The 21,013-nt window shown below is 51.1% G+C and overlaps 1 protein-coding gene across 1 annotated transcript in view; it reads right to left on the bottom strand.

Annotated features, from left to right (window-relative positions):
- Positions 1-21,013, bottom strand: part of atg9a (ATG9 autophagy related 9 homolog A (S. cerevisiae)) — a 103,859-nt gene that overhangs the window by 11,024 nt on the left and 71,822 nt on the right. The window contains exons 8-13 of the mRNA XM_072468113.1: positions 18,775-18,928; positions 18,296-18,475; positions 13,618-13,863; positions 10,876-11,066; positions 9,225-9,342; positions 6,185-6,413 (exon numbers count right to left, since the gene is read on the bottom strand). Of these exons, the coding sequence (XP_072324214.1) occupies positions 6,185-6,413; positions 9,225-9,342; positions 10,876-11,066; positions 13,618-13,863; positions 18,296-18,475; positions 18,775-18,928 (1,118 nt within the window). The remainder of the gene's footprint in view (positions 1-6,184; positions 6,414-9,224; positions 9,343-10,875; positions 11,067-13,617; positions 13,864-18,295; positions 18,476-18,774; positions 18,929-21,013) is intronic.

Here is a 21,013-nt window from a genome sequence, read left to right as displayed (position 1 = left end):
CAGAGTCAGGATATTTACAGGTATATCACAGTATAGATCTGTCCCAGTCAGGATATTTACAGGTATATCACAGCATAGATCTGTGTTCCAGTCAAGATATTTACAGGTAGATCACAGTATAGATCTGTGTCCAAGTCAGGATATTTACAGGTATATCACAGTATAGATGTGTCCCAGTCAGGATATTTACAGGTATATCACAGTATAGATCTGTGTCCCAGAGTCAGGATAGTTACAGGTATATCACAGTATAGATCTGTGTCCCAGTCAGGATATTTACAGGTATATCACAGCACAGATCCCCAGTCGATTTCGGCGGGAGAACAGCTGGTGAGTCAGTTTCAGCGGGAGCAGTGCGGAAGTCGCTGCTGGGAGGTAAGTCTGTCCTTTAAAAGCACTTGTCTTTGCAGGGGCAGGCCAGTCGATTTCGGCGGGAGAACAGCTGGTGAGTCAGTTTCAGCGGGAGCAGTGCGGAAGTGGCTGCTGGGAGGTAAGTCTGTCCTTGTCCTGTCCACTTGTCTTTGCAGGGGCAGGCCAGTCGATTTCGGCGGGAGTGTAGCTGGCTGGTTAGTCAATTTCAGCAGGAGCTGAGAATTTTTTTTTAAAAATTAGTGTTTTAGGCGGGAACAGGAAGTCGACCCGCGGACGTCTGGGAAGACCCTCACCAATAAATTCTGGTGGAGAGGAAACCCGAGACACTACATGTGTAGTGTCTCCCACCCGCCCTCCTCCTCTAACCTAATAATAAAACCCATTGGTCTGAGGTAAGTACCATATTTTATATTATTATTATTTTTTATAAAAATTTTAATTTAGTTGTTAGCCAGATCCTGGTAGAAAGTTAGAGGAATGGCAGGGGAGGGAGTGCAATGTTCCTCCTGCAGGATGTTTGAGGTGAGGGATGCAGTTAGTGTCCCTGCTGATTTTACCTGCAGGAAGTGCTGCCATCTCCAGCTCCACCAAGACCGAGTTAGGGAACTGGAGCTGGAGTTGGAAGAACTTCGGATCATTCGGGAGGCAGAAGGGGTCATAGATAGCAGCTTCAGGGAATTAGTTACACCAAAGATTGGAGATAGGTGGGTAACTGTAAGAGGGACTGGGAAAAAGCAGTCAGTGCAGGGATCCCCTGCGGTCGTTCCCCTGAGAAACAAGTATACCGCTTTGGATACTTGTGGGGGGGGGGGGGGACTTACCAGGGGTAAGCCATGGGGTACTGGCCTCTGGCACGGAGTCTGTCCCTGTTGCTCAGAAGGGAAGGGGGGAGAGGAGCAGAGCATTAGTAATTGGGGACTCTATAGTCAGGGGCACAGATAGGAGATTTTGTGGGAGCGTGAGAGACTCACGTTTGGTATGTTGCCTCCCAGGTGCAAGGATACGTGATGTCTCGGATCGTGTTTTCCGGGTCCTTAAGGGGGAGGGGGAGCAGCCCCAAGTCGTGGTCCACATTGGCACTAACGACATAGGTAGGAAAGGGGACAAGGATGTCAGGCAGGCTTTCAAGGAGCTAGGATGGAAGCTCAGAACTAGAACAAACAGAGTTGTTATCTCTGGGTTGTTGCCCGTGCCACGTGATAGTGAGATGAGGAATAGGGAGAGAGAGCATTTAAACACGTGGCTACAGGGATGGTGCAGGCGGGAGGGATTCAGATTTCTGGATAACTGGGGCTCTTTCTGGGGAAGGTGGGACCTCTACAGACAGGATGGTCTACATCTGAACCTGAGGGGCACAAATATCCTGGGGGGGAGATTTGTTAGTGCTCTTTGGGGGGGTTTAAACTAATGCAGCAGGGGCATGGGAACCTGGATTGTAGTTTTAGGGTAAGGGAGAATGAGAGTATAGAGGTCAGGAGCACAGATTTGACGTCGCAGGAGGGGGCCAGTGTTCAGGTAGGTGGTTTGAAGTGTGTCTACTTCAATGCCAGGAGTATACGAAACAAGGTAGGGGAACTGGCAGCATGGGTTGGTACCTGGGACTTCGATGTTGTGGCCATTTCGGAGACATGGATAGAGCAGGGACAGGAATGGATGTTGCAGGTTCTGGGGTTTAGGTGTTTTAGTAAGCTCAGAGAAGGAGGCAAAAGAGGGGGAGGTGTGGCGCTGCTAGTCAAAAGCAGTATTACGGTGGCGGAGAGGATGCTAGATGGGGACTCTTCTTCAGAGGTAGTATGGGCTGAAGTTAGAAACAGGAAAGGAGAGGTCACCCTGTTGGGAGTTTTTTATAGGCCTCCTAATAGTTCTAGGGATGTAGAGGAAAGGATGGCGAAGATGATTCTGGAGAAGAGCGAAAGTAACAGGGTAGTTATTATGGGAGACTTTAACTTTCCAAATATTGACTGGAAAAGATATAGTTCGAGTACAATAGATGGGTCGTTTTTTGTACAGTGTGTGCAGGAGGGTTTCCTGAAACAATATGTTGACAGGCCAACAAGAGGCGAGGCCACGTTGGATTTGGTTTTGGGTAATGAACCAGGCCAGGTGTTGGATTTGGAGGTAGGAGAGCACTTTGGGGACAGTGACCACAATTCGGTGACGTTTACATTAATGATTAATGATACATTAATGGAGGGCATAAGCTATGAGGAGCGATTGAATAAACTCGGTTTGTTCTCACTGGAACGAAGGAGGTTGAGGGGCGACCTGATAGAGGTATACAAAATTATGAGGGGCATAGACAGAGTGGATAGTCAGAGGCTTTTCCCCAGGGTAGAGGGGTCAATTACTAGGGGGCATAGGTTTAAGGTGAGAGGGGCAAAGTTTAGAGTAGATGTACGAGGCAAGTTTTTTACGCAGAGGGTAGTGGGTGCCTGGAACTCACTACCGGAGGAGGTAGTGGAGGCAGGGACGATAGGGACATTTAAGGGGCATCTTGACAAATATATGAATAGGATGGGAATAGAAGGATACGGACCCAGGAAGTGTAGAAGATTGTAGTTTAGTCGGGCAGTATGGTCGGCACGGGCTTGGAGGGCCGAAGGGCCTGTTCCTGTGCTGTACATTTCTTTGTTCTTTGTTCTTTGTTCTTTGATGGAAAGGGATAAGTATACTCCGCAGGGCAAGAGTTATTGCTGGGGGAAGGGCAATTATGATGCCATTAGACGTGACTTGGGGGGGATAAGGTGGAGAAGTAGGCTGCAAGTGTTGGGCACACTGGATAAGTGGGGCTTGTTCATGGATCAGCTACTGCGTGTTCTTGATAAGGATGTACCGGTCAGGCAGGGAGGAAGGCGTCGAGCGAGGGAACCGTGGTTTACCAAGGAAGTGGAATCTCTTGTTAAGAGGAAGAAGGAGGCCTATGTGAAGAAGAGGTGTGAAGTTTCAGTTGGGGCGATGGATAGTTACAAGGTAGCGAGGAAGGATCCAAAGAGAGACCTAAGACGAGCAAGGAGGGGACATGAGAAGTATTTGGCAGGAAGGATCAAGGAAAACCCAAAAGCTTTCTATAGGTATGTCAGGAATAAGCGAATGACTAGGGAAAGAGTAGGACCAGTCAAGGACAGGGATGGGAAATTGTGTGTGGAGTCTGAAGAGATAGGCGAGATACTAAATGAATATTTTTCGTCAGTATTCACTCAGGAAAAAGATAATGTTGTGGAGGAGAATGCTGAGCCCCAGGCTAATAGATTAGATGGCATTGAGGTACGTAGGGAAGAGGTGTAGGCAATTCTGGACAGGCTGAAAATAGATAAGTCCCCGGAACCTGATGGGATTTATCCTAGGATTCTCTGGGAGGCCAGGGAAGAGATTGCTGGACCTTTGGCTTTGATTTTTGTGTCATCATTGGCTACAGGAATAGTGCCAGAGGACTGGAGGACAGCAAATGTGGTCCCTTTGTTCAAAAAGGGGAGCAGAGACAACCCCGGCAACTATAGACCGGTGAGCCTCACGTCTGTAGTGGGTAAAGTCTTGGAGGGGATTATAAGAGACAAGATTTATAATCATCTAGATAGGAATAATATGATCAGGGATAGTCAGCATGGCTTTGTGAAGGGTAGGTCATGCCTCACAAACCTTATCGAGTTCTTTGAGAAAGTGACTGAACAGGTAGATGAGGGTAGAGCAGTTGGTGTGGTGTATATGGATTTCAGCAAAGCGTTTGATAAGGTTCCCCACGGTAGGCTATTGCAGAAAATACGGAGGCTGGGGATTGAGGGTGATTTAGAGATGTGGATCATAAATTGGCTAGCTGAAAGAAGACAGAGGGTGGTGGTTGATGGGAAATGTTCAGAATGGAGTACAGTCACAAGTGGAGTATCACAAGGTTCTGTTCTGGGGCCGTTGCTGTTTGTCATTTTTATCAATGACCTAGAGGAAGGCGCAGAAGGGTGGGTGAGTAAATTTGCAGACGATACTAAAGTCGGTGGTGTTGTCGATAGTGTGGAAGGATGTAGCAGGTTACAGAGGGATATAGATAAGCTGCAGAGCTGGGCTGAGAGGTGGCAAATGGAGTTTAATGTAGAGAAGTGTGAGGTGATTCACTTTGGAAGGAATAACAGGAATGCGGAATATTTGGCTAATGGTAAAGTTCTTGAAAGTGTGGATGAGCAGAGGGATCTAGGTGTCCATGTACATAGATCCCTGAAAGTTGCCACCCAGGTTGATAGGGTTGTGAAGAAGGCCTATGGAGTGTTGGCCTTTATTGGTAGAGGGATTGAGTTCCGGAGTCGGGAGGTCATGTTGCAGCTGTACAGAACTCTGGTACGGCCGCATTTGGAGTATTGCGTACAGTTCTGGTCACCGCATTATAGGAAGGACGTGGAGGCTTTGGAGCGGGTGCAGAGGAGATGTTGCCTGGTATGGAGGGGAAATCTTATGAGGAAAGGCTGATGGACTTGAGGTTGTTTTCGTTGGAGAGAAGAAGGTTAAGAGGAGACTTAATAGAGGCATACAAAATGATCAGGGGGTTGGATAGGGTGGACAGTGAGAGCCTTCTCCCGCGGATGGAAATGGCTGGCACGAGGGGACATAGCTTTAAATTGAGGGGTAATAGATATAGGACAGAGGTCAGAGGTCGGTTCTTTACGCAAAGAGTAGTGAGGCCGTGGAATGCCCTACCTGCTACAGTAGTGAACTCGCCAACATTGAGGGCATTTAAAAGTTTATTGGATAAACATATGGATGATAATGGCATAGTGTAGGTTAGATGGCTTTTGTTTCGGTGCAACATCGTGGGCCGAAGGGCCTGTTCTGCGCTGTATTGTTAAAAAAAAATCTGTGTCCCAGTCAGGATATTTACAGATATATCACAGCATAGATCTGTGTCCCAGAGTCAGGATATTTACAGGTATATCACAGTATAGATCTGTGTCCCAGTCAGGATATTTACAGGTATATCACAGCATAGATCTGTGTCCCAGTCAGGATATTTACAGGTATATCACAGCATAGAACTGTGTCCCAGTCAGGATATTTACAGGTATATCACAGCATAGATCTGTGTCCCAGTCAGGATATTTACAGGTATATCACAGCATAGATCTGTGTCCCAGTCAGGATATTTACAGGTATATCACAGCATAGATCTGTGTCCCAGAGTCAGGATATTTACAGGTATATCACAGTATAGATCTGTGTCCCAGTCAAGATATTTACAGGTATATCACAACATAGATCTGTGTCCCAGAGTCAGGATATTTACAGGTATATCACAGTATAGATCTGTGTCCCAGTCAGGATATTTACAGGTATATCACAGTATAGATCTGTGTCCCAGTCAAGATATTTACAGGTATATCACAGTATAGATCTGTGTCCCAGTCAGGATATTTACAGGTATATCACAACATAGAACTGTGTCCCAGTCAGGATATTTACAGGTATATCACAGCATAGATCTGTGTCCCAGAGTCAGGATATTTACAGGTATATCACAGCATAGAACTGTGTCCCAGTCAGGATATTTACAGGTATATCAAAGCATAGATCTGTGTCCCAGTCAGGATATTTACAGGTATATCACAACATAGATCTTTGTTCAGCAAGGAGCCAAGGATAGAGAGAGTTAGGCACAAGACTGAACTTAATGCCCAATCAGATGACTAGGATCTGACTGAAAGAATGAGCTCGCTCAATGGATTAAATGGCTGACACCTGCTCCTAGTTCTTATGGTTTTAGCATATTCAGAGTTCAATTGCAGCACGCTGCCCCCACCCTGGAAGCCCCCCACCCTGGAAGCCCCTGACTTACTGCTGATTCCCCCGTATCTCTTGTGGACGGTGGGTGGGAGTCCAGCTGGTTCCTCCTGGGTATCTGTGGGTCTGTTGGCAGTGACGGGGTAGGTACAGGATCTTGGGATGGTCACCTGCGATGGCCTCCTCGCCTCAGTCTCCTCTGGTCCGCTCTCCCCGCTGTCATCACTGTCCTGTCGATGCCACACGTGGCGCGATGCTTCTCCCTGTATTTGCTGCTTGTGGAGCTGAAAGCAGATGGAGACTTGCTGAGGCAGCAGTCGGGGTTTCACTGCCACACTTGCATTAGTTCTGGACACTGCAGCTCATACTGGCCTATTCCAGGCTGCAGCACAGATTGAGCACAATGATACCAGGGCTAAAGGATTAAATTGTGAGAACAGGTTGAATGGACCGGGCTTGTTTCACTTGAATATAGAAGATGAAGGATGATCTCATCGAGGTGTTTAAAATTATTAAGGATGTGATAGGGTAGGTGGAGAGAAACTATTGTTGGCAAAAGGCCAAGACAAGTGAGAAGTCCTCAGGGGCCATATCTAGAAACATTTCTTCAAACAACAGGCAGTGGGAATCTGGAAGTCTCTCCCCGAAAAAGCTGCTGGTGTTGGGAATCACAATGAAGAATTCCAAAAAAAGACGCTTCTGGATTTTGGAGTTAGAAATGGGATGGTAGGGTTGGTTTTTGAAGAGTGGTGTGATGACGATCGTTTTTTATGGTAAGGGTCAGCAATCCTAAAGACGGCGAATGTTAACAATATTGGTAAAGGTTGGGTCCAGGAAGGAAAGTTGAGTGGTCAGCAGTTTCACAGGAATGACGCCGGTATGGACCGCATGGGCCTAACTGTCTCCTTCTGAACCACAGTAATGCGAGTCTCAGAGTTTTACAGCACAGGAAGGAGTCCTTGGCCCATTGTGCCATCAAGCCCCTATCTATTCAAATCCCATTTTCCAGCACTTGCTCCGTAGCCTTGTATATTATGGTGTTTCCAAGTGTTCCTCTAAATGTTTCTTGAATGTTGCGAGGGTTCCCGCCTCCACCATCCCTTCAGGCAGCAAGTTGCAGATTCCCACCAGCCTCTGGGTCAAAAAGGTTTTTCCTCAAATCCCATCCATACCCCCTGCCCCTCCCCCCAATGCCTGTGTCTATGTATTTACATTGTGTATTTATGCATGTGATGCACTATCAATTACGACGTGACGAGAGTAATCGAGGCTTTATTACACAGAGATGTGGGGCCTCCTACAGCTGCTGCCTAAATGGCTGCAGTTCGGAGAGCACACACATTTATACTCCACCTACTGGGCGGAGCCAGCAGGCAGGGATCTACCCCCGTACCTGTAATACAGGGGCCTTACCGTAATACCCATATATACAATATAATACAACAGTGGTGTCTACCACAGTATGTCCTATGTTTTTTTCTTGTATGGAACGATTTGTCTGGACTGTACGCAGGACAATACTTTTCACTGAACCTCGGTACACGGGACAATAAATCAAATCCAAATCCAACTTGTCTGACCACCTTCTGAGAATTCTGCACTTGAACCCCGAGGTCCCTCTGCTTTTGTAGCCTAAGGATTTCCTCCTCGCTATTTACACCATCAATTTTTGTGTATTCTGCAAACTTACTGATCATACCTCCCACATTCATGTCTAGATGATTAATGTAGACTACACACAGCAAGGGACCCAGCACCGATCCCTGTGGAGCACCACTGGATACAGGCTTCCAGTCACAAGAACAACCTTCGACCATCACCAGCTGCCTCCTGCCACCAAGCCAATTTTGGCTCTAATTGCCCTGGATCCAACGGTCTCAGAGAATTTACAGTGCAAGAGACCATTCGGCCCATCGAGTCTGCACCATCCCTTGGAAAGAGCACCCTATTTGAGCCCATGCCTCCACTCTATCCCCGCAGTCCAGTAACCCCACATAACCTTTTTAGACACCAAGGGCAATCCACCTAACCTGCACATCTTTGGACTGTGGGAGGAAACCGGAGCACCCGGAGGAAACCCACGCAGACACGGGGAGGATGTACAGACTCCGCACAGACAGTGACCCAAGTCAGGAATCGAACCTGGGACCCTGGAGCTGTGAAGCAACAGTGCTAACCACCATGCTACCGTGCTGTCGCCTCTTACCTTCTTATGATCAGTCTCCCATGCGGGACCTTGTCAAAAGCCTTACTGAGGTCCGCCCTCTTTGCTCCTAATTTCTTTTTTAAGTATCCCCCTACATTTTCTATACTCCTCGAGGGCATCTGCTGTTTTGAGCTCCTAAATCTGCCAGAAGCCTCCCTTTCTTTCCTTATCCAAAGCTGTCTGTCCCTTGACATCCTGGCTTCTCTGGACTTGTTGGTTCCACCCTTTACCTTTATAGGAACATTTTGGTTTTTTACTCTATTTCTTTTTTGAATGGCTCCTACTGCTCTGATGTTGGCTTTTTTACAGGAAACTGACCCGATCCTGTCTTATCCTATTAAAATCACCTTCCCCAATTCCAAAACCTTGCTTGTGGTCCATCTTTGTCGTTTTCCATAACTACCTTAAATCTGACTGAATTATGGTCACTATCAACAAAATGCTCCCCCAATGTCACTTCTACCACCTGACCGGCTTGATTCCCTAAAATTAGGTGAAGGACCGCCCCCTCTCGTGCAGGGATTCTATGACTGTAAGAACAGACGGTGGGTCTCATGGACAAAATCAGCTTGGAACGAGCATGAAGGAAGATGGCAGAGAAACAGACTGGTTCTGAGAACATGGTGCATGGGAGCGAGTGTTGGTGTTGGGAGGGGACAAGGGAAGGCTCTGAAGCAGCAAGGCAGCTGAGTGAATGATCTCAGAGACAGTGAAGCGTGGGGAAGAGGGAAGGGGGTCAAGAATAGGAGGACCCCCTCTGTTGATAATGTGGGGGAGTGAATAGGAGCCATTACTGGAGAAATCACTAGTCAGGTTCACATGGCTGAGAAATAGGAGCTTGCCCCATGAAGCTAAACGAGGCGTTAATGCAGGAAGAAGTCTAGCTTACCTCGTGCATGTAGAGTGCATGCAGACTCATTTCCGTTGAAGCGTACTCGGACAGAATCATACTCTGGAGCTGAGCTTCCCAAGCACTGCTCCCAGAACTCATCATTCTCACATCAGGGCTGCCAGCAACAAAGAAACAAGAAGTGGGTCAGAACTTCAGGAGCCCAGTCGGCCAAAGCCCCAAACTGGTCACAGCAACATGCCACGGAGAACTGTGAGCACAGATCATTCACACCCAGGCAGAGTGAGCATCAATGCACAGCAAGTTCAAAATGGACATAGTTCAGGGTAGGGGGAATGCCTGTAGGAAAACCCCAGCCCCCCTCACCCTCACCTCACTGTTCAGCAAGGGTGACAACCCAGGCTGCCTGACCCCTCTCTAACTCAGGGACACCACCAGATTTCACCCCAGCTCCATTCCCCCAGATCAATCCTTAACCTGGGTGCCTCAGTCAATTGCACCTTCACTGATAGGCTAAGTGAATGGGCTAGGGTCTGGCAGATGGAATACAATGTTGACAAATGTGAGGTTATCCATTTTGGTAGGAATAACAGCAAAAGGGATTATTATTTAAATGATAAAATATTAAAACATGCTTCTGTGCAGAGAGCCCTGGGTGTGCTAGTGCATGAGTCGCAAAAAATTGGTTTTCAGGTGCAACAGGTGATTAAGAAGGTGAATGGAATTTTGTCCTTCATTGCTCGAGGGATGGAGTTTAAGACTAGGGAGGTTATGCTGCAATTGTATAAGGTGTTAGTGAGGTCACACCTGGAGTATTGTGTTCAGTTTGGTCTCCTTACTTGAGAAAGGACATACTGGCATTGGAGGGTGTGCAGAGGAGATTCACTGGGTTAATCCCAGAGTTGAAGGGGTTGGATTACGAGGAGAGGTTGAGTAGACTGGGACTGTACTCGTTGGAATTTAGAAGGATGAGGGGGGGGATCTTATAGAAACATATAAAATTATGAAGGGAATAGATAGGATAGATGCGGGCAGGTTGTTTCCACTGGCGGGTGAAAGCAGAACTTTGGGCCTCGCCTCAAAATAAGGGGAAGTAGATTTAGGACTGAGTTTAGGAGGAACTTCTTCACCCAAAGGGTTGTGAATCTATGGAATTCCTTGCCCAGTGAAGCAGTTGAAGCTCCTTCATTAAATGCTTTTAAGATAAAGATAGATAGTTTTTTGAAGAATAAAGGGATTAAGGGTTATGGTGTTCGGGCCGGAAAGTGGAGCTGAGTCCACAAAAGATCAGCCATGATCTCATTGAATGGCGGAGCAGGCTCGAGGGGCCAGATGGCCGACTCCTGCTCCTAGTTCTTATGTTCTTATCTTAAGTTGCTGGGTCAAAATCGTTTGAGAAGACAATGAGCCCTAAACTCTTCACTAGCTCTCACACAGACAGCCTGCTTGCAACCTCACTCCATTATCATCTCCAACACTTCACATATCAGGAGCTTGTCCACACATCAGGCACCCGGCACCTTTCCCCATCCGCCCCAAGTACCCCTCCCCACCCTGCTCCCACATCCCCGTTCCTGCAGGCATCGCCCCACCCTCAGAGGAGATTCACTCCAGCGACAGGATTGATAGAACAAGCATTGTTTCACCATGACAAACTTGTTCATCACACAGAACCTTGGTGCAACCATACCCTGAACCAGCCGTGGGTCGCCCAGGCCTGGGACGAAGCAGAGAGGTGTGGAGACTTCCAGGAGGATTATGGGTGCTTTGCCCTGGAGAGAATGAACGCAATGAGGATGCTGAGTCCAAGGGTCCATCTCGGCCTCTCTGAAACACGAGCGAGGGGGGGCCCGCAATCAGGTTAGTGATCAAACTGTGAGGCTGCAACAACAATACAAAACCTCATTATTAGAAAATTCAACCCAGACAAACAGTCCCTGGTTCCCTGCCCTGTAGGAGTGGGCCTTTCCCCTGGGGTCCTGTCTTGTAGGTCTGGGCCCTTCCCCTGGGGTCCTGTCCTGTGGGACTGGGCCCTGCCCCTGGGGTCCTGCCCTGTGGGACTGGGCCCTGCCCCTGGGGTCCTACCCTGTGGGACTGGGCCCTTCCCCTGGGGTCCTGTCCTGTAGGACTCGGCCCTTCCCCTGGGGTCCTGCCCTGTGGGACTGGGCCCTTCCCCTGGGGTCCTACCCTGTGGGACTGGGCCCTTCCCCTGGGGTCCTACCCTGTGGTCTGGGCCCTTCCCCTGGGGTCCTGTCCTGTAGGACTCGGCCCTTCCCCTGGGGTCCTGCCCTAGGACTGGGCCCTTCACCTGCTGCCCTGCCCTGTAGGTGTGGGCCCTTCCCCTGGGGTCCTGCCCTGTAGGACTCGGCCCTTCCTCTGGGGTCCTGCCCTAGGGCTGGGCCATTCCCCTGGTGCCCTGCCCTAGGGCTGGGCCCTTCCCCTGGTGCCCTGCCCTGTAGGACTCGGCCCTTCCCCTGGGGTCCTGTCCTGTAGGACTCGGCCCTTCCCCTGGGGTCCTGCCCTGTAGGACTGGGCCCTTCCCCTGGGGTCCTGCCCTGTAGGACTCGGCCCTTCCTCTGGGGTCCTGCCCTAGGGCTGGGCCCTTCCCCTGGTGCCCTGCCCTGTAGGTGTGGGCCCTTCCCCTGGGGTCCTGCCCTGTAGGACTCGGCCCTTCCTCTGGGGTCCTGCCCTGTGGACTGGGCCCTTCCCCTGGTTCCCTGCCCTGTGGACTGGCCCCTTCCCCAGATTCCCTGCCCTGTGGACTGGGCCCTTCCCCTGGTTCCCTGCCCTGTAGGACCGGGCCCTTCCCCTGGGCCCTTCCCCTGGTTCCCTGCCCTGTAGGACCGGGCCCTTCCCCTGGGCCCTTCCCCTGATGCCGTGTCCTGTGGGCTGGGCCCTTCCCCTGGGGTCCTGCCCTGTAGGACTGGGCCCTTCCCCTGGGGCCCTGCCCTGTGGGACTGGGCCCTTCCCCTGGGGTCCTGCCCTGTGGGACTGGGCCCTTCCCCTGGTGCCCTGCCCTGTAGGTGTGGGCCCTTCCCCTGGGGTCCTGCCCTGTGGACTGGGCCCTTCCCCAGGTTCCCTGCCCTGTGGACTGGGCCCTTCCCCAGGTTCCCTGCCCTGTGGACTGGGCCCTTCCCCTGGTGCCCTGCCCTGTAGGTGTGGGCCCTTCCCCTGGGGTCCTGCCCTGTGGACTGGGCCCTTCCCCTGGTTCCCTGCCCTGTGGACTGGGCCCTTCCCCAGGTTCCCTGCCCTGTGGACTGGGCCCTTCCCCTGGTTCCCTGCCCTGTAGGTGTGGGCCCATCCCCTGGGGTCCTGCCCTGTGGACTGGGCCCTTCCCCTGGTTCCCTGCCCTGTGGACTGGGCCCTTCCCCTGGTTCCCTGCCCTGTAGGTGTGGGCCCTTCCCCTGGGGTCCTGCCCTGTGGACTGGGCCCTTCCCCAGGTTCCCTGCCCTGTGGACTGGGCCCTTCCCCAGGTTCCCTGCCCTGTGGACTGGGCCCTTCCCCTGGTGCCCTGCCCTGTAGGTGTGGGCCCTTCCCCTGGGGTCCTGCCCTGTGGACTGGGCCCTTCCCCTGGTTCCCTGCCCTGTGGACTGGGCCCTTCCCCAGGTTCCCTGCCCTGTGGACTGGGCCCTTCCCCTGGTTCCCTGCCCTGTAGGTGTGGGCCCTTCCCCTGGGGTCCTGCCCTGTGGACTGGGCCCTTCCCCTGGTTCCCTGCCCTGTGGACTGGGCCCTTCCCCTGGTTCCCTGCCCTGTAGGTGTGAGCCCTTCCCCTGGGGTCCTGCCCTGTGGACTGGGCCCTTCCCCAGGTTCCCTGCCCTGTGGACTGGGCCCTTCCCCAGGTTCCCTGCCCTGTGGACTGGGCCCTTCCCCTGGTTCCCTGCCCTGTGGACTGGGCCCTTCCCCTGGTGCCCTGCCCTGTAGGTGTGGGCCCTTCCCCTGGGGTCCTGCCCTGTGGACTGGGCCCTTCCCCTGGTTCCCTGCCCTGTGGACTGGGCCCTTCCCCAGGTTCCCTGCCCTGTGGACTGGGCCCTTCCCCTGGTTCCCTGCCCTGTAGGTGTGGGCCCTTCCCCTGGGGTCCTGCCCTGTGGACTGGGCCCTTCCCCTGGTTCCCTGCCCTGTGGACTGGGCCCTTCCCCTGGTTCCCTGCCCTGTAGGTGTGAGCCCTTCCCCTGGGGTCCTGCCCTGTGGACTGGGCCCTTCCCCAGGTTCCCTGCCCTGTGGACTGGGCCCTTCCCCTGGTTCCCTGCCCTGTAGGACCGGGCCCTTCCCCTGGGCCCTTCCCCTGGTTCCCTGCCCTGTAGGACCGGGCCCTTCCCCTGGGCCCTTCCCCTGATGCCGTGTCCTGTGGGCTGGGCCCTTCCCCTCGGGTCCTGCCCTGTGGGTCTGGGCCCTTCCCAGGGCCCTTCCCGTGTTGCTTAGAGTTACTCCTTACCTCTGACTCAGACTGTACCGATTGTAGGGAGGTGAAGAGACCGTTCTCCGGAAGGAAGCTGTGACTTGCCAGCATTGCTCCCTTGTCCCGATTGACCTTCTCCTTCAGCTGGCTGATGAAGGCAGTGCTGCCCTGGGGGGGTTGCCAGCGTGGGTTTGTGATGGCAAAGTGCATGAGAGAGAGTTCCGTCTTGCCATCCTCGGCCTGTTGGTAGATGGAGGCCTCAGTCTTTCTGCCAGTGAACCACTGAGAGGCAACAGAGTTACAGTTCATGTCAATTTAATGCGAAAAAACATCCCAAGCTGCTTCGGAGGAGCTTTATCAGACAAACTATAATACTGAGTCACACCAAAGCCACCATGCAAACAGGAGGAGGCCATTCAGCGCATCACACCTGCTGCATTATTCACAGAGATTGTGACTGGTCTGACCGAACCCGTCAACCCATATCCCTGAACTTATTTCACATTTAATATTGACTTATTCATTTAAAATTAAATCTTGTATCAATTGTTGTTTGCAGGAGAGAATTCTGAACTTCTCGCACCATTTGTGTGGACGAGTGTTTCTAAGTTCACTCCTGAAGGATCTGCTGGAATATTCGACGCTGTCGCTGAATCTAACCTACCTCCCATACCAGCTCATAGTCTTTCTCCATCCACACTTCCTGGAATATCCTGGATAGGCCAATCAAATCAACGCTCGGCCTTCTCAATTCCAAAGAACGCAACACTTTTTGTCCAATTCGTCTTTGTAACTTAAACCAATTAGGCCGATTAACCCAATGTCTTATTGTTGGAAAAATGTTGGAATCAATTATTAAGGAAATAACAGAAACATTTGGAAAATGACAATGTAATCCAGCCGTCAGCATGGCTTCAGGAAAGAGAGATCGTGTCCGTCTAATTTAGTAGTATTTCAAAGAAGTCTCAACCAATGCGAATAGAGGGAACCAGCAGACATGGTGAGAACTTCCAGAAGGCGTTCGACAAGGTACCTCACAAAAGGTTAAGTCATAGGATAAGAGCCCACGGTGTTTAGCATGGGAATGTCACTTTAAGAAATGTTTGTCTGCTCAAGTGGCTGCAGTGATGTCAGAGTGTGGGTGGAGCTGACCTCTGCCTTTTAGTTTGGCTTTGAGGAAAAGCTTGGGGGTGTCTGTTTTTTAGTTTTGTTTTACTGTTGGAGTTGCAGCCAGCCGAAGAAGGGTGTCATTTTGATCTATCTGCAATGTAAAGGCTATCCCTTGATCATTTGGTGAATTCACAGTGACAACTGCTCTCAGTAGAGAATTTAAACCTGATGTGCTTCTGTAAAAAGGATTTTTGTCTTATGGATGTTAAAAGGAAAGTTTAAGGATTACTTAGAGTGTTGTATTCTTTGGAGGGTGTATTTGAACATAGAACATAAAACATAGAAAAATACAGCACAGAACAGACCCTTCGGCCCATGATGTTGTGCTGAACTTTTGTCCTAGATTAAGAACAAATCAATCTGCACCCCAGCATCCTACCGTAATCCATGTACCTATCCAATAGCCGCTTGAAGGTCCCTAATGTTTCAGACTCAACTACTTCCACAGGCAGTGCATTCCATGCCCCCACTACTCTCTGGGTAAAGAACCTACCTCTGACATCCCCCCTATATCTTCCACCATTCACCTTAAATTTATGTCCCCATGTAATGGTTTGTTCCACCTGGGGAAAAAGTCTATGACTGTCTACTCTATCTATTCCCCTGATCATCTTATAAACCTCTATCAAGTCGCCCCTCATCCTTCTCCGTTCTAATGAGAAAAGGCCTAGCACCCTCAACCTTTCCTCGTAAGACCTACTCTCCATTCCAGGCAACATCCTGGTAAATCTCCTTTCCACCTTTTCCAAAGCTTCCACATCCTTTCTAAAATGAGGTGACCAGAACTGCACACAGTACTCCAAATGTGGCCTTACCAAGGTTTTGTACAGCTGCATCATCACCTCACGGCTCTTAAATTCAATCCCTCTGTTAATGAACGCTAGCACACCATAGGCCTTCTTCACAGCTCTATCCACTTGAGTGGCAACTTTCAAAGATGCATGAACATAGACCCCAAGATCTCTCTGCTCCTCCACATTGCCAAGAACTCTACCGTTAACCCTGTATTCCGCATTCATATTTGTCCTTCCAATATGGACAACCTCACACTTTTCAGGGTTAAACTCCATCTGCCACTTCTCAGCCCAGCTCTGCATCCCATCTATGTCTCTTTGCAGCCGACAACAGCCCTCCTTACTATCCACAACTCCACCAATCTTCGTATTTGAATTGATGGTTGCTAAGATGTTCACTGTATGTTTTAAAAAGGTTAACAGTTCATAGAATAACCATTGTTTTGCTTTAAAAAATACTGTTCGAGTTCTGCTGCATCACACCTGTAGAGTGGGCCGTGTGCTCCCCATACCACAATCTAGTAAAAGTCGTGGGTCAGGTGAACTCCATGATACACTTTGGAGTTCTCTAAACCCTGGCCCATAACAGTTGGAGGTACTTTTTAAAAATTCATTCATGGGAAGTGGGCATTGCCGGCTGTGCCAGTATTTATTGCCCATCCCTAATTGTCTTCAGGGGCGGTTAAGAGTCAATCCCATTGCTGTGGGTCTGGAGTCACATGTAGGCCAGACCGGGCAAGGACGGCAGATTTCCTTCCCTGAAGGACATTATATTATTGGTACGGATAGAGAATTGGCTAATGGATCGGAAAGTGAGTGGGGATAAGGGGTTCATTTTCAGGTTAGTGACCTGTACCCAGTGGGGTTCCACAGAGACCAGTGCCGGGGCTGCAACTTGTGGAATATATATTAATGACCTGTGCCGAATGTAGGGGAACCAAATTTGCAGACGTCACTAAGATAGGTGGAAAGGCAAGGTGAAATGTTAAAGCCCTGGAGAGAGTGCAGAGGAGATTTACTGGAATGATACCTGGAATGAGGAATTTTAGACACAAGGAAAGATTGGAGAAATCGGGCTTGTTCTCCTTAGAGCAGAGAAGATTCAGAGGCGACCTTATTGAGGTGTTCGAAATTCTGAACAATTTTGACAGGATAAAGGAGGATATTCTGTTTCCACTAATAACAATAATAATAATCTTTATTGTCACAAGTAGGTTTACATTAACACTGCAATGAAGTTACTGTGAAAATCCCCTAGTCGCCACATTCCGGCGCCTGTTTGGGACACAGAGGGAGAATTCAGAATGTCCAATTCACCTAACAGCGCGTCTTTCGGGACTTGCGGGAGGAAACTGGAGCACCCGGAGGAAACCCACACAGACACGAGGAGAGCAGGGTAGCACAGTGGTTAGCACTGTTGCTTCACAGTGCCAGGGTCCCAGGTTCGATTCCCGGCTTGGGTCACTGTCTGTGCGGAGTCTGCACATTCTCCCCGTGTCTGCGTGGGTTTCCTCCGGGTGCTCCGGTTTCCTCCCACAAGTCCCGAGAGACATGCTGTTAGGTGAATTGGACATTGTGAATTCTCCCTCTGTGTACCCGAACAGGCGCCGGAATGTGGTGACTAGGGGCTTTACACAGTAACTTCATTGCAGTGTTAATGTAAGCCTACTTGTGACCAGAGATTGTTGAAAAAAATGTGCAGACTCCGCACAGACAGTGACCCAAGCTGGGAATCGAACCTGGGACCCTGGCGCTGTGAAGCAACAGTGTTAACCACTGTGCTACCGTGCCACCCACATGATTCATGTACCAGGATGCCCAGATCCCTCTGTACCGGAGTTCTGCAATCTCTCTCCATTTAAATAATTTGTTGTTTTTCTATTTATCCTGCCAGAGTGAAGAAGGTCACATTTCCCCACGTTCCACTCCATCTGACTAATTGTCGCACACTCACTCAACCGGTCTACATCTCTTTGCAGACTCTGCTCTGTCCAAAGATGTGCTGGTTAGGTGGATTGGCCATGGTCAACGTGTGGGGTTACGGGGATAGGGTAGGAGCGTGGGCCTAAGTAGAATGCTCTTTCGGAGGGTGGGTGCAAACTCGATGGGCCGAATTGGTTCTCCGTTACAGAGATTCTATGGAATTGCTTTCCTGCTGATCATTGTATCAGCAGTAATTTGGCGACAGTACGCTTGGCCTTTTCATTTAAATCATTAACATCCACCAGAAATAGCTGAAGCCCCAGCACTGATCCCAGCAGCACACTATTAGTTACACTTTTCCCAGCAGCACACTATTAGTTACACTTTTCCCAGCAGCACACTATTAGTTACACTTTTCCCAGCAGCTCACTATTAGTTACACTTTACCCAGCAGCACACTATTAGTTACACTTTACCCAGCAGCACACTATTTGTTACACTTTTCCCAGCAGCACACTATTTGTTACACTTTTCCCAGCAGCACACTATTTGTTACACTTTACCCAGCAGCACACTATTAGTTACACTTTACCCAGCAGCACACTATTAGTTACACTTTACCCAGCAGCACACTATTAGTTACACTTTTCCCAGCAGCACACTATTAGTTACACTTTTCCCACCTGAGATTCACCCAATTATCCTGACTCTTTTCTCGGTTTGTCAGCCAATCATCTATCCATTAATATATCACACCTAAAATACCCCCACCGTATGGGGGCAGGGGGTACGGTGCTGGGACCCGGGGTCCACACAGCATCACTTACCGCAGGGTGCCCATGTTGTCGGACATCCATCTGGGCAAAGGAGCAGGTATCCCCCACACCCACAACCTCCACGGTGAAGTTTCGGAAGAAGTCGATGATCTCGAGGGACTTTCGTCTCAGGCAGAAGATGAGAATGAAGGGAGTGATGATGGGGCTGAGCAGTTCTTCGAGGATGAAGACCTGTGGACAGAAGGAAAAGGTCTGGCCCTCGCTCTCAGATCCCGGAAAACAGATTATCCTTCACAGGTCACGAGCGTGGCTCACACATTCCCCAGCCGCCCACACTGGCCGATCTAACCCACTCCAGGGTGACTGACCTTCCTCCCAGCCAGCAGCCCTCCATTCAGGTGCTCACCCACACAGGCAGCTGCAGAATCTCCCAGCCCAGTTCACCACCCCCTCCCTAGGGCTTTGGAACTGTAACTTTGTCGCAAAATCCTGGAATAGGAAGCACCCAGCCCCCCACCAAAACTCCTTACTGCTTTGTATTGAAAGAGCTGAGCAAACTCGTCCCTCGTCTCGTAGCGGTTTGCTGTGCCCTGCCAGTGATCAGGCATGTAGTGGATATGGGACAGGATGACCCTCAGCAGCTGCTCCGGGCAGAACACCATGTGTTTGTCTGGGATAAAACACCTGAACAAGAGAAAGATGATTCATTTAAACACAAGAGGAATCAACAGTACCCAGATAGCAATACACAGCAGCCTGAATGTGCACTGCTATTTTTAGAAATGAGACGTTGGATTCGGCATAAATAATATCCACACCAAGCAGGGCTTGAAGCTGCTTTTCAAAATGGTGCCGTGGGATCATCCACATCTACCTGGGACGGCAGGCAGGGCCTTGTTTTAAAATATGAAAACAGCATTCTGACAGTGCAGCACTCCCCCAGTACTGACCACCCCCCCCACAGTGCAGCGCTCCCTCAGTACTGATCCTTCCACAGTGCAGCACTTGCCCAGTACTGACCACCACCCCCCCCCCCCCCCCCCCACAGTGAAGCACTCCCTCAGTACTGACCCTCTGACAGTACGGCGCTCCCTCAGTACTGACCCTGACAGTGAAGCACTCCCTCAGTACTGACCCTCTGACAGTGCAGCACTCCCTGAGTACTGACCCTCCCACGGTGCAGCACTCACCCAGTACTGACCCTCTGACAGTGCGGCGCTCCCTCAGTACTGACCCTCTGACAGTGCGGCGCTCCCTCAGTCCTGACCCTCTGACAGTACGGCGCTCCCACAGTACTGACCCTCTGACAGTGCGGCACTCCCTCAGTACTCACCCTCCGACAGTGCAGTGCTCCCTCAGTACTGACCCTCTGACAGTGCAATGCTCCCTTAGTACTGACCCTTTGACAGTGCGGCACTCCCTCAGTACTGACCATCTGACGGTGCGACACTCCCTCAGTACTGACCCTCTGACAGTGCAGCACACCCTCAGTACTGACCCTCAGACATTGCGGCACTCCCTCAGTCCTGACTCTCCCTGAGTGCAGCACTCCCTCAGTACTGACACCCCCACAGTGCAGCGCTCCCTCAGTACTGACACCCCCACAGTGCAGCGCTCCCTCAGTACTGACCCTCTGACAGTGCAGCACTCCCTCAGTCATTACCCTCTGACAGTGCGGCACTCCCTCAGTACTGACCAACCCACAGTGCAGCGCTCCCTCAGTACTGACCCTCCCACAGTGCAGCACTCCCTCAGTACCGACCCTCTGACAGTGCAGCGCTCCCTCAGTACTGACCCTCCGACAGTGCAGCACTCTCTCAGTACTGACCGTCTGAAAGAGCGGCACTCCCTCAGTACTGACCCTCTGACAGTGCGGCACTCCCTCAGTACTGACCCTCTGACAGTGCAGCGCTCCCTCAGTACTGATCCTCTGACAGTGCGACACTCCCTCAGTACAGACCATCTGACAGTGCAGCACTCCCTCAGTACTGACCCTCTGACAGTGCAGCACTCCCTCAGTAATTACCCTCTGACATTGCGGCACTCCCTCAGTCCTGACCCACCCACAGAGCAGCGCTCCCTCAGTACTGACCCACTGACAGTGCAGCACTCCCCCAGTACTGACCACCCCCCACCCCCCCACAGTGCAGCGCTCCCTCAGTACTGACCCCCTGACAGTGCGGCACTCCCTCAGTACTGACTCTCTGACAGTGCGGCACTCCCACAGTACTGACCCTCTGACGGTGCGGCACTCCCTCAGTACAGATCCTCTTACGGTGCGGCACTCCCTCAGTACTGACCCTCTGACAGTGCGGCGCTCCCTCAGTACTGACCCTCTGACAGTACGGCGCTCCCTCAGTACTGACCCTCTGACAGTGCGGCATTCCCTCAGTACTGACCCTCTGACAGTGCGGCACTCCCTCAGTACTTACCCTCTGACAGTGCGGCACTCCCTCAGTACTGACCCCCCCACAGTGCAGCGCTCCCTCAGTACAGACCCTCTGACAGTTTAGCACTCCCTCAGTACTGACCCTCCCACAGTGCAGCGCTCCCTCGGTACTGACCCTCTGACGGTGCGGCACTCCCTCAGTACTGACCCTCTTACACTGAAGCTCTCCCTCAGTACTGACCCTCTGACAGTGCGGCACTCCCTCAGTACTGACCCTCTGACAGTGCGGCACTCCCTCAGTACTGACCCTCTGACAGTGCGGTACTCCCTCAGTACTGACCCTCTGACAGCACAGCACACCCTCAGAACTGACCCTCTGA

This window comes from Scyliorhinus torazame, chromosome 2 (assembly GCF_047496885.1).
Source record: "Scyliorhinus torazame isolate Kashiwa2021f chromosome 2, sScyTor2.1, whole genome shotgun sequence".
NCBI lineage: Eukaryota > Metazoa > Chordata > Chondrichthyes > Carcharhiniformes > Scyliorhinidae > Scyliorhinus > Scyliorhinus torazame.
Note: the sequence above shows the minus strand (reverse complement) of the source record. Positions and strands in the feature narration are given on the sequence as shown.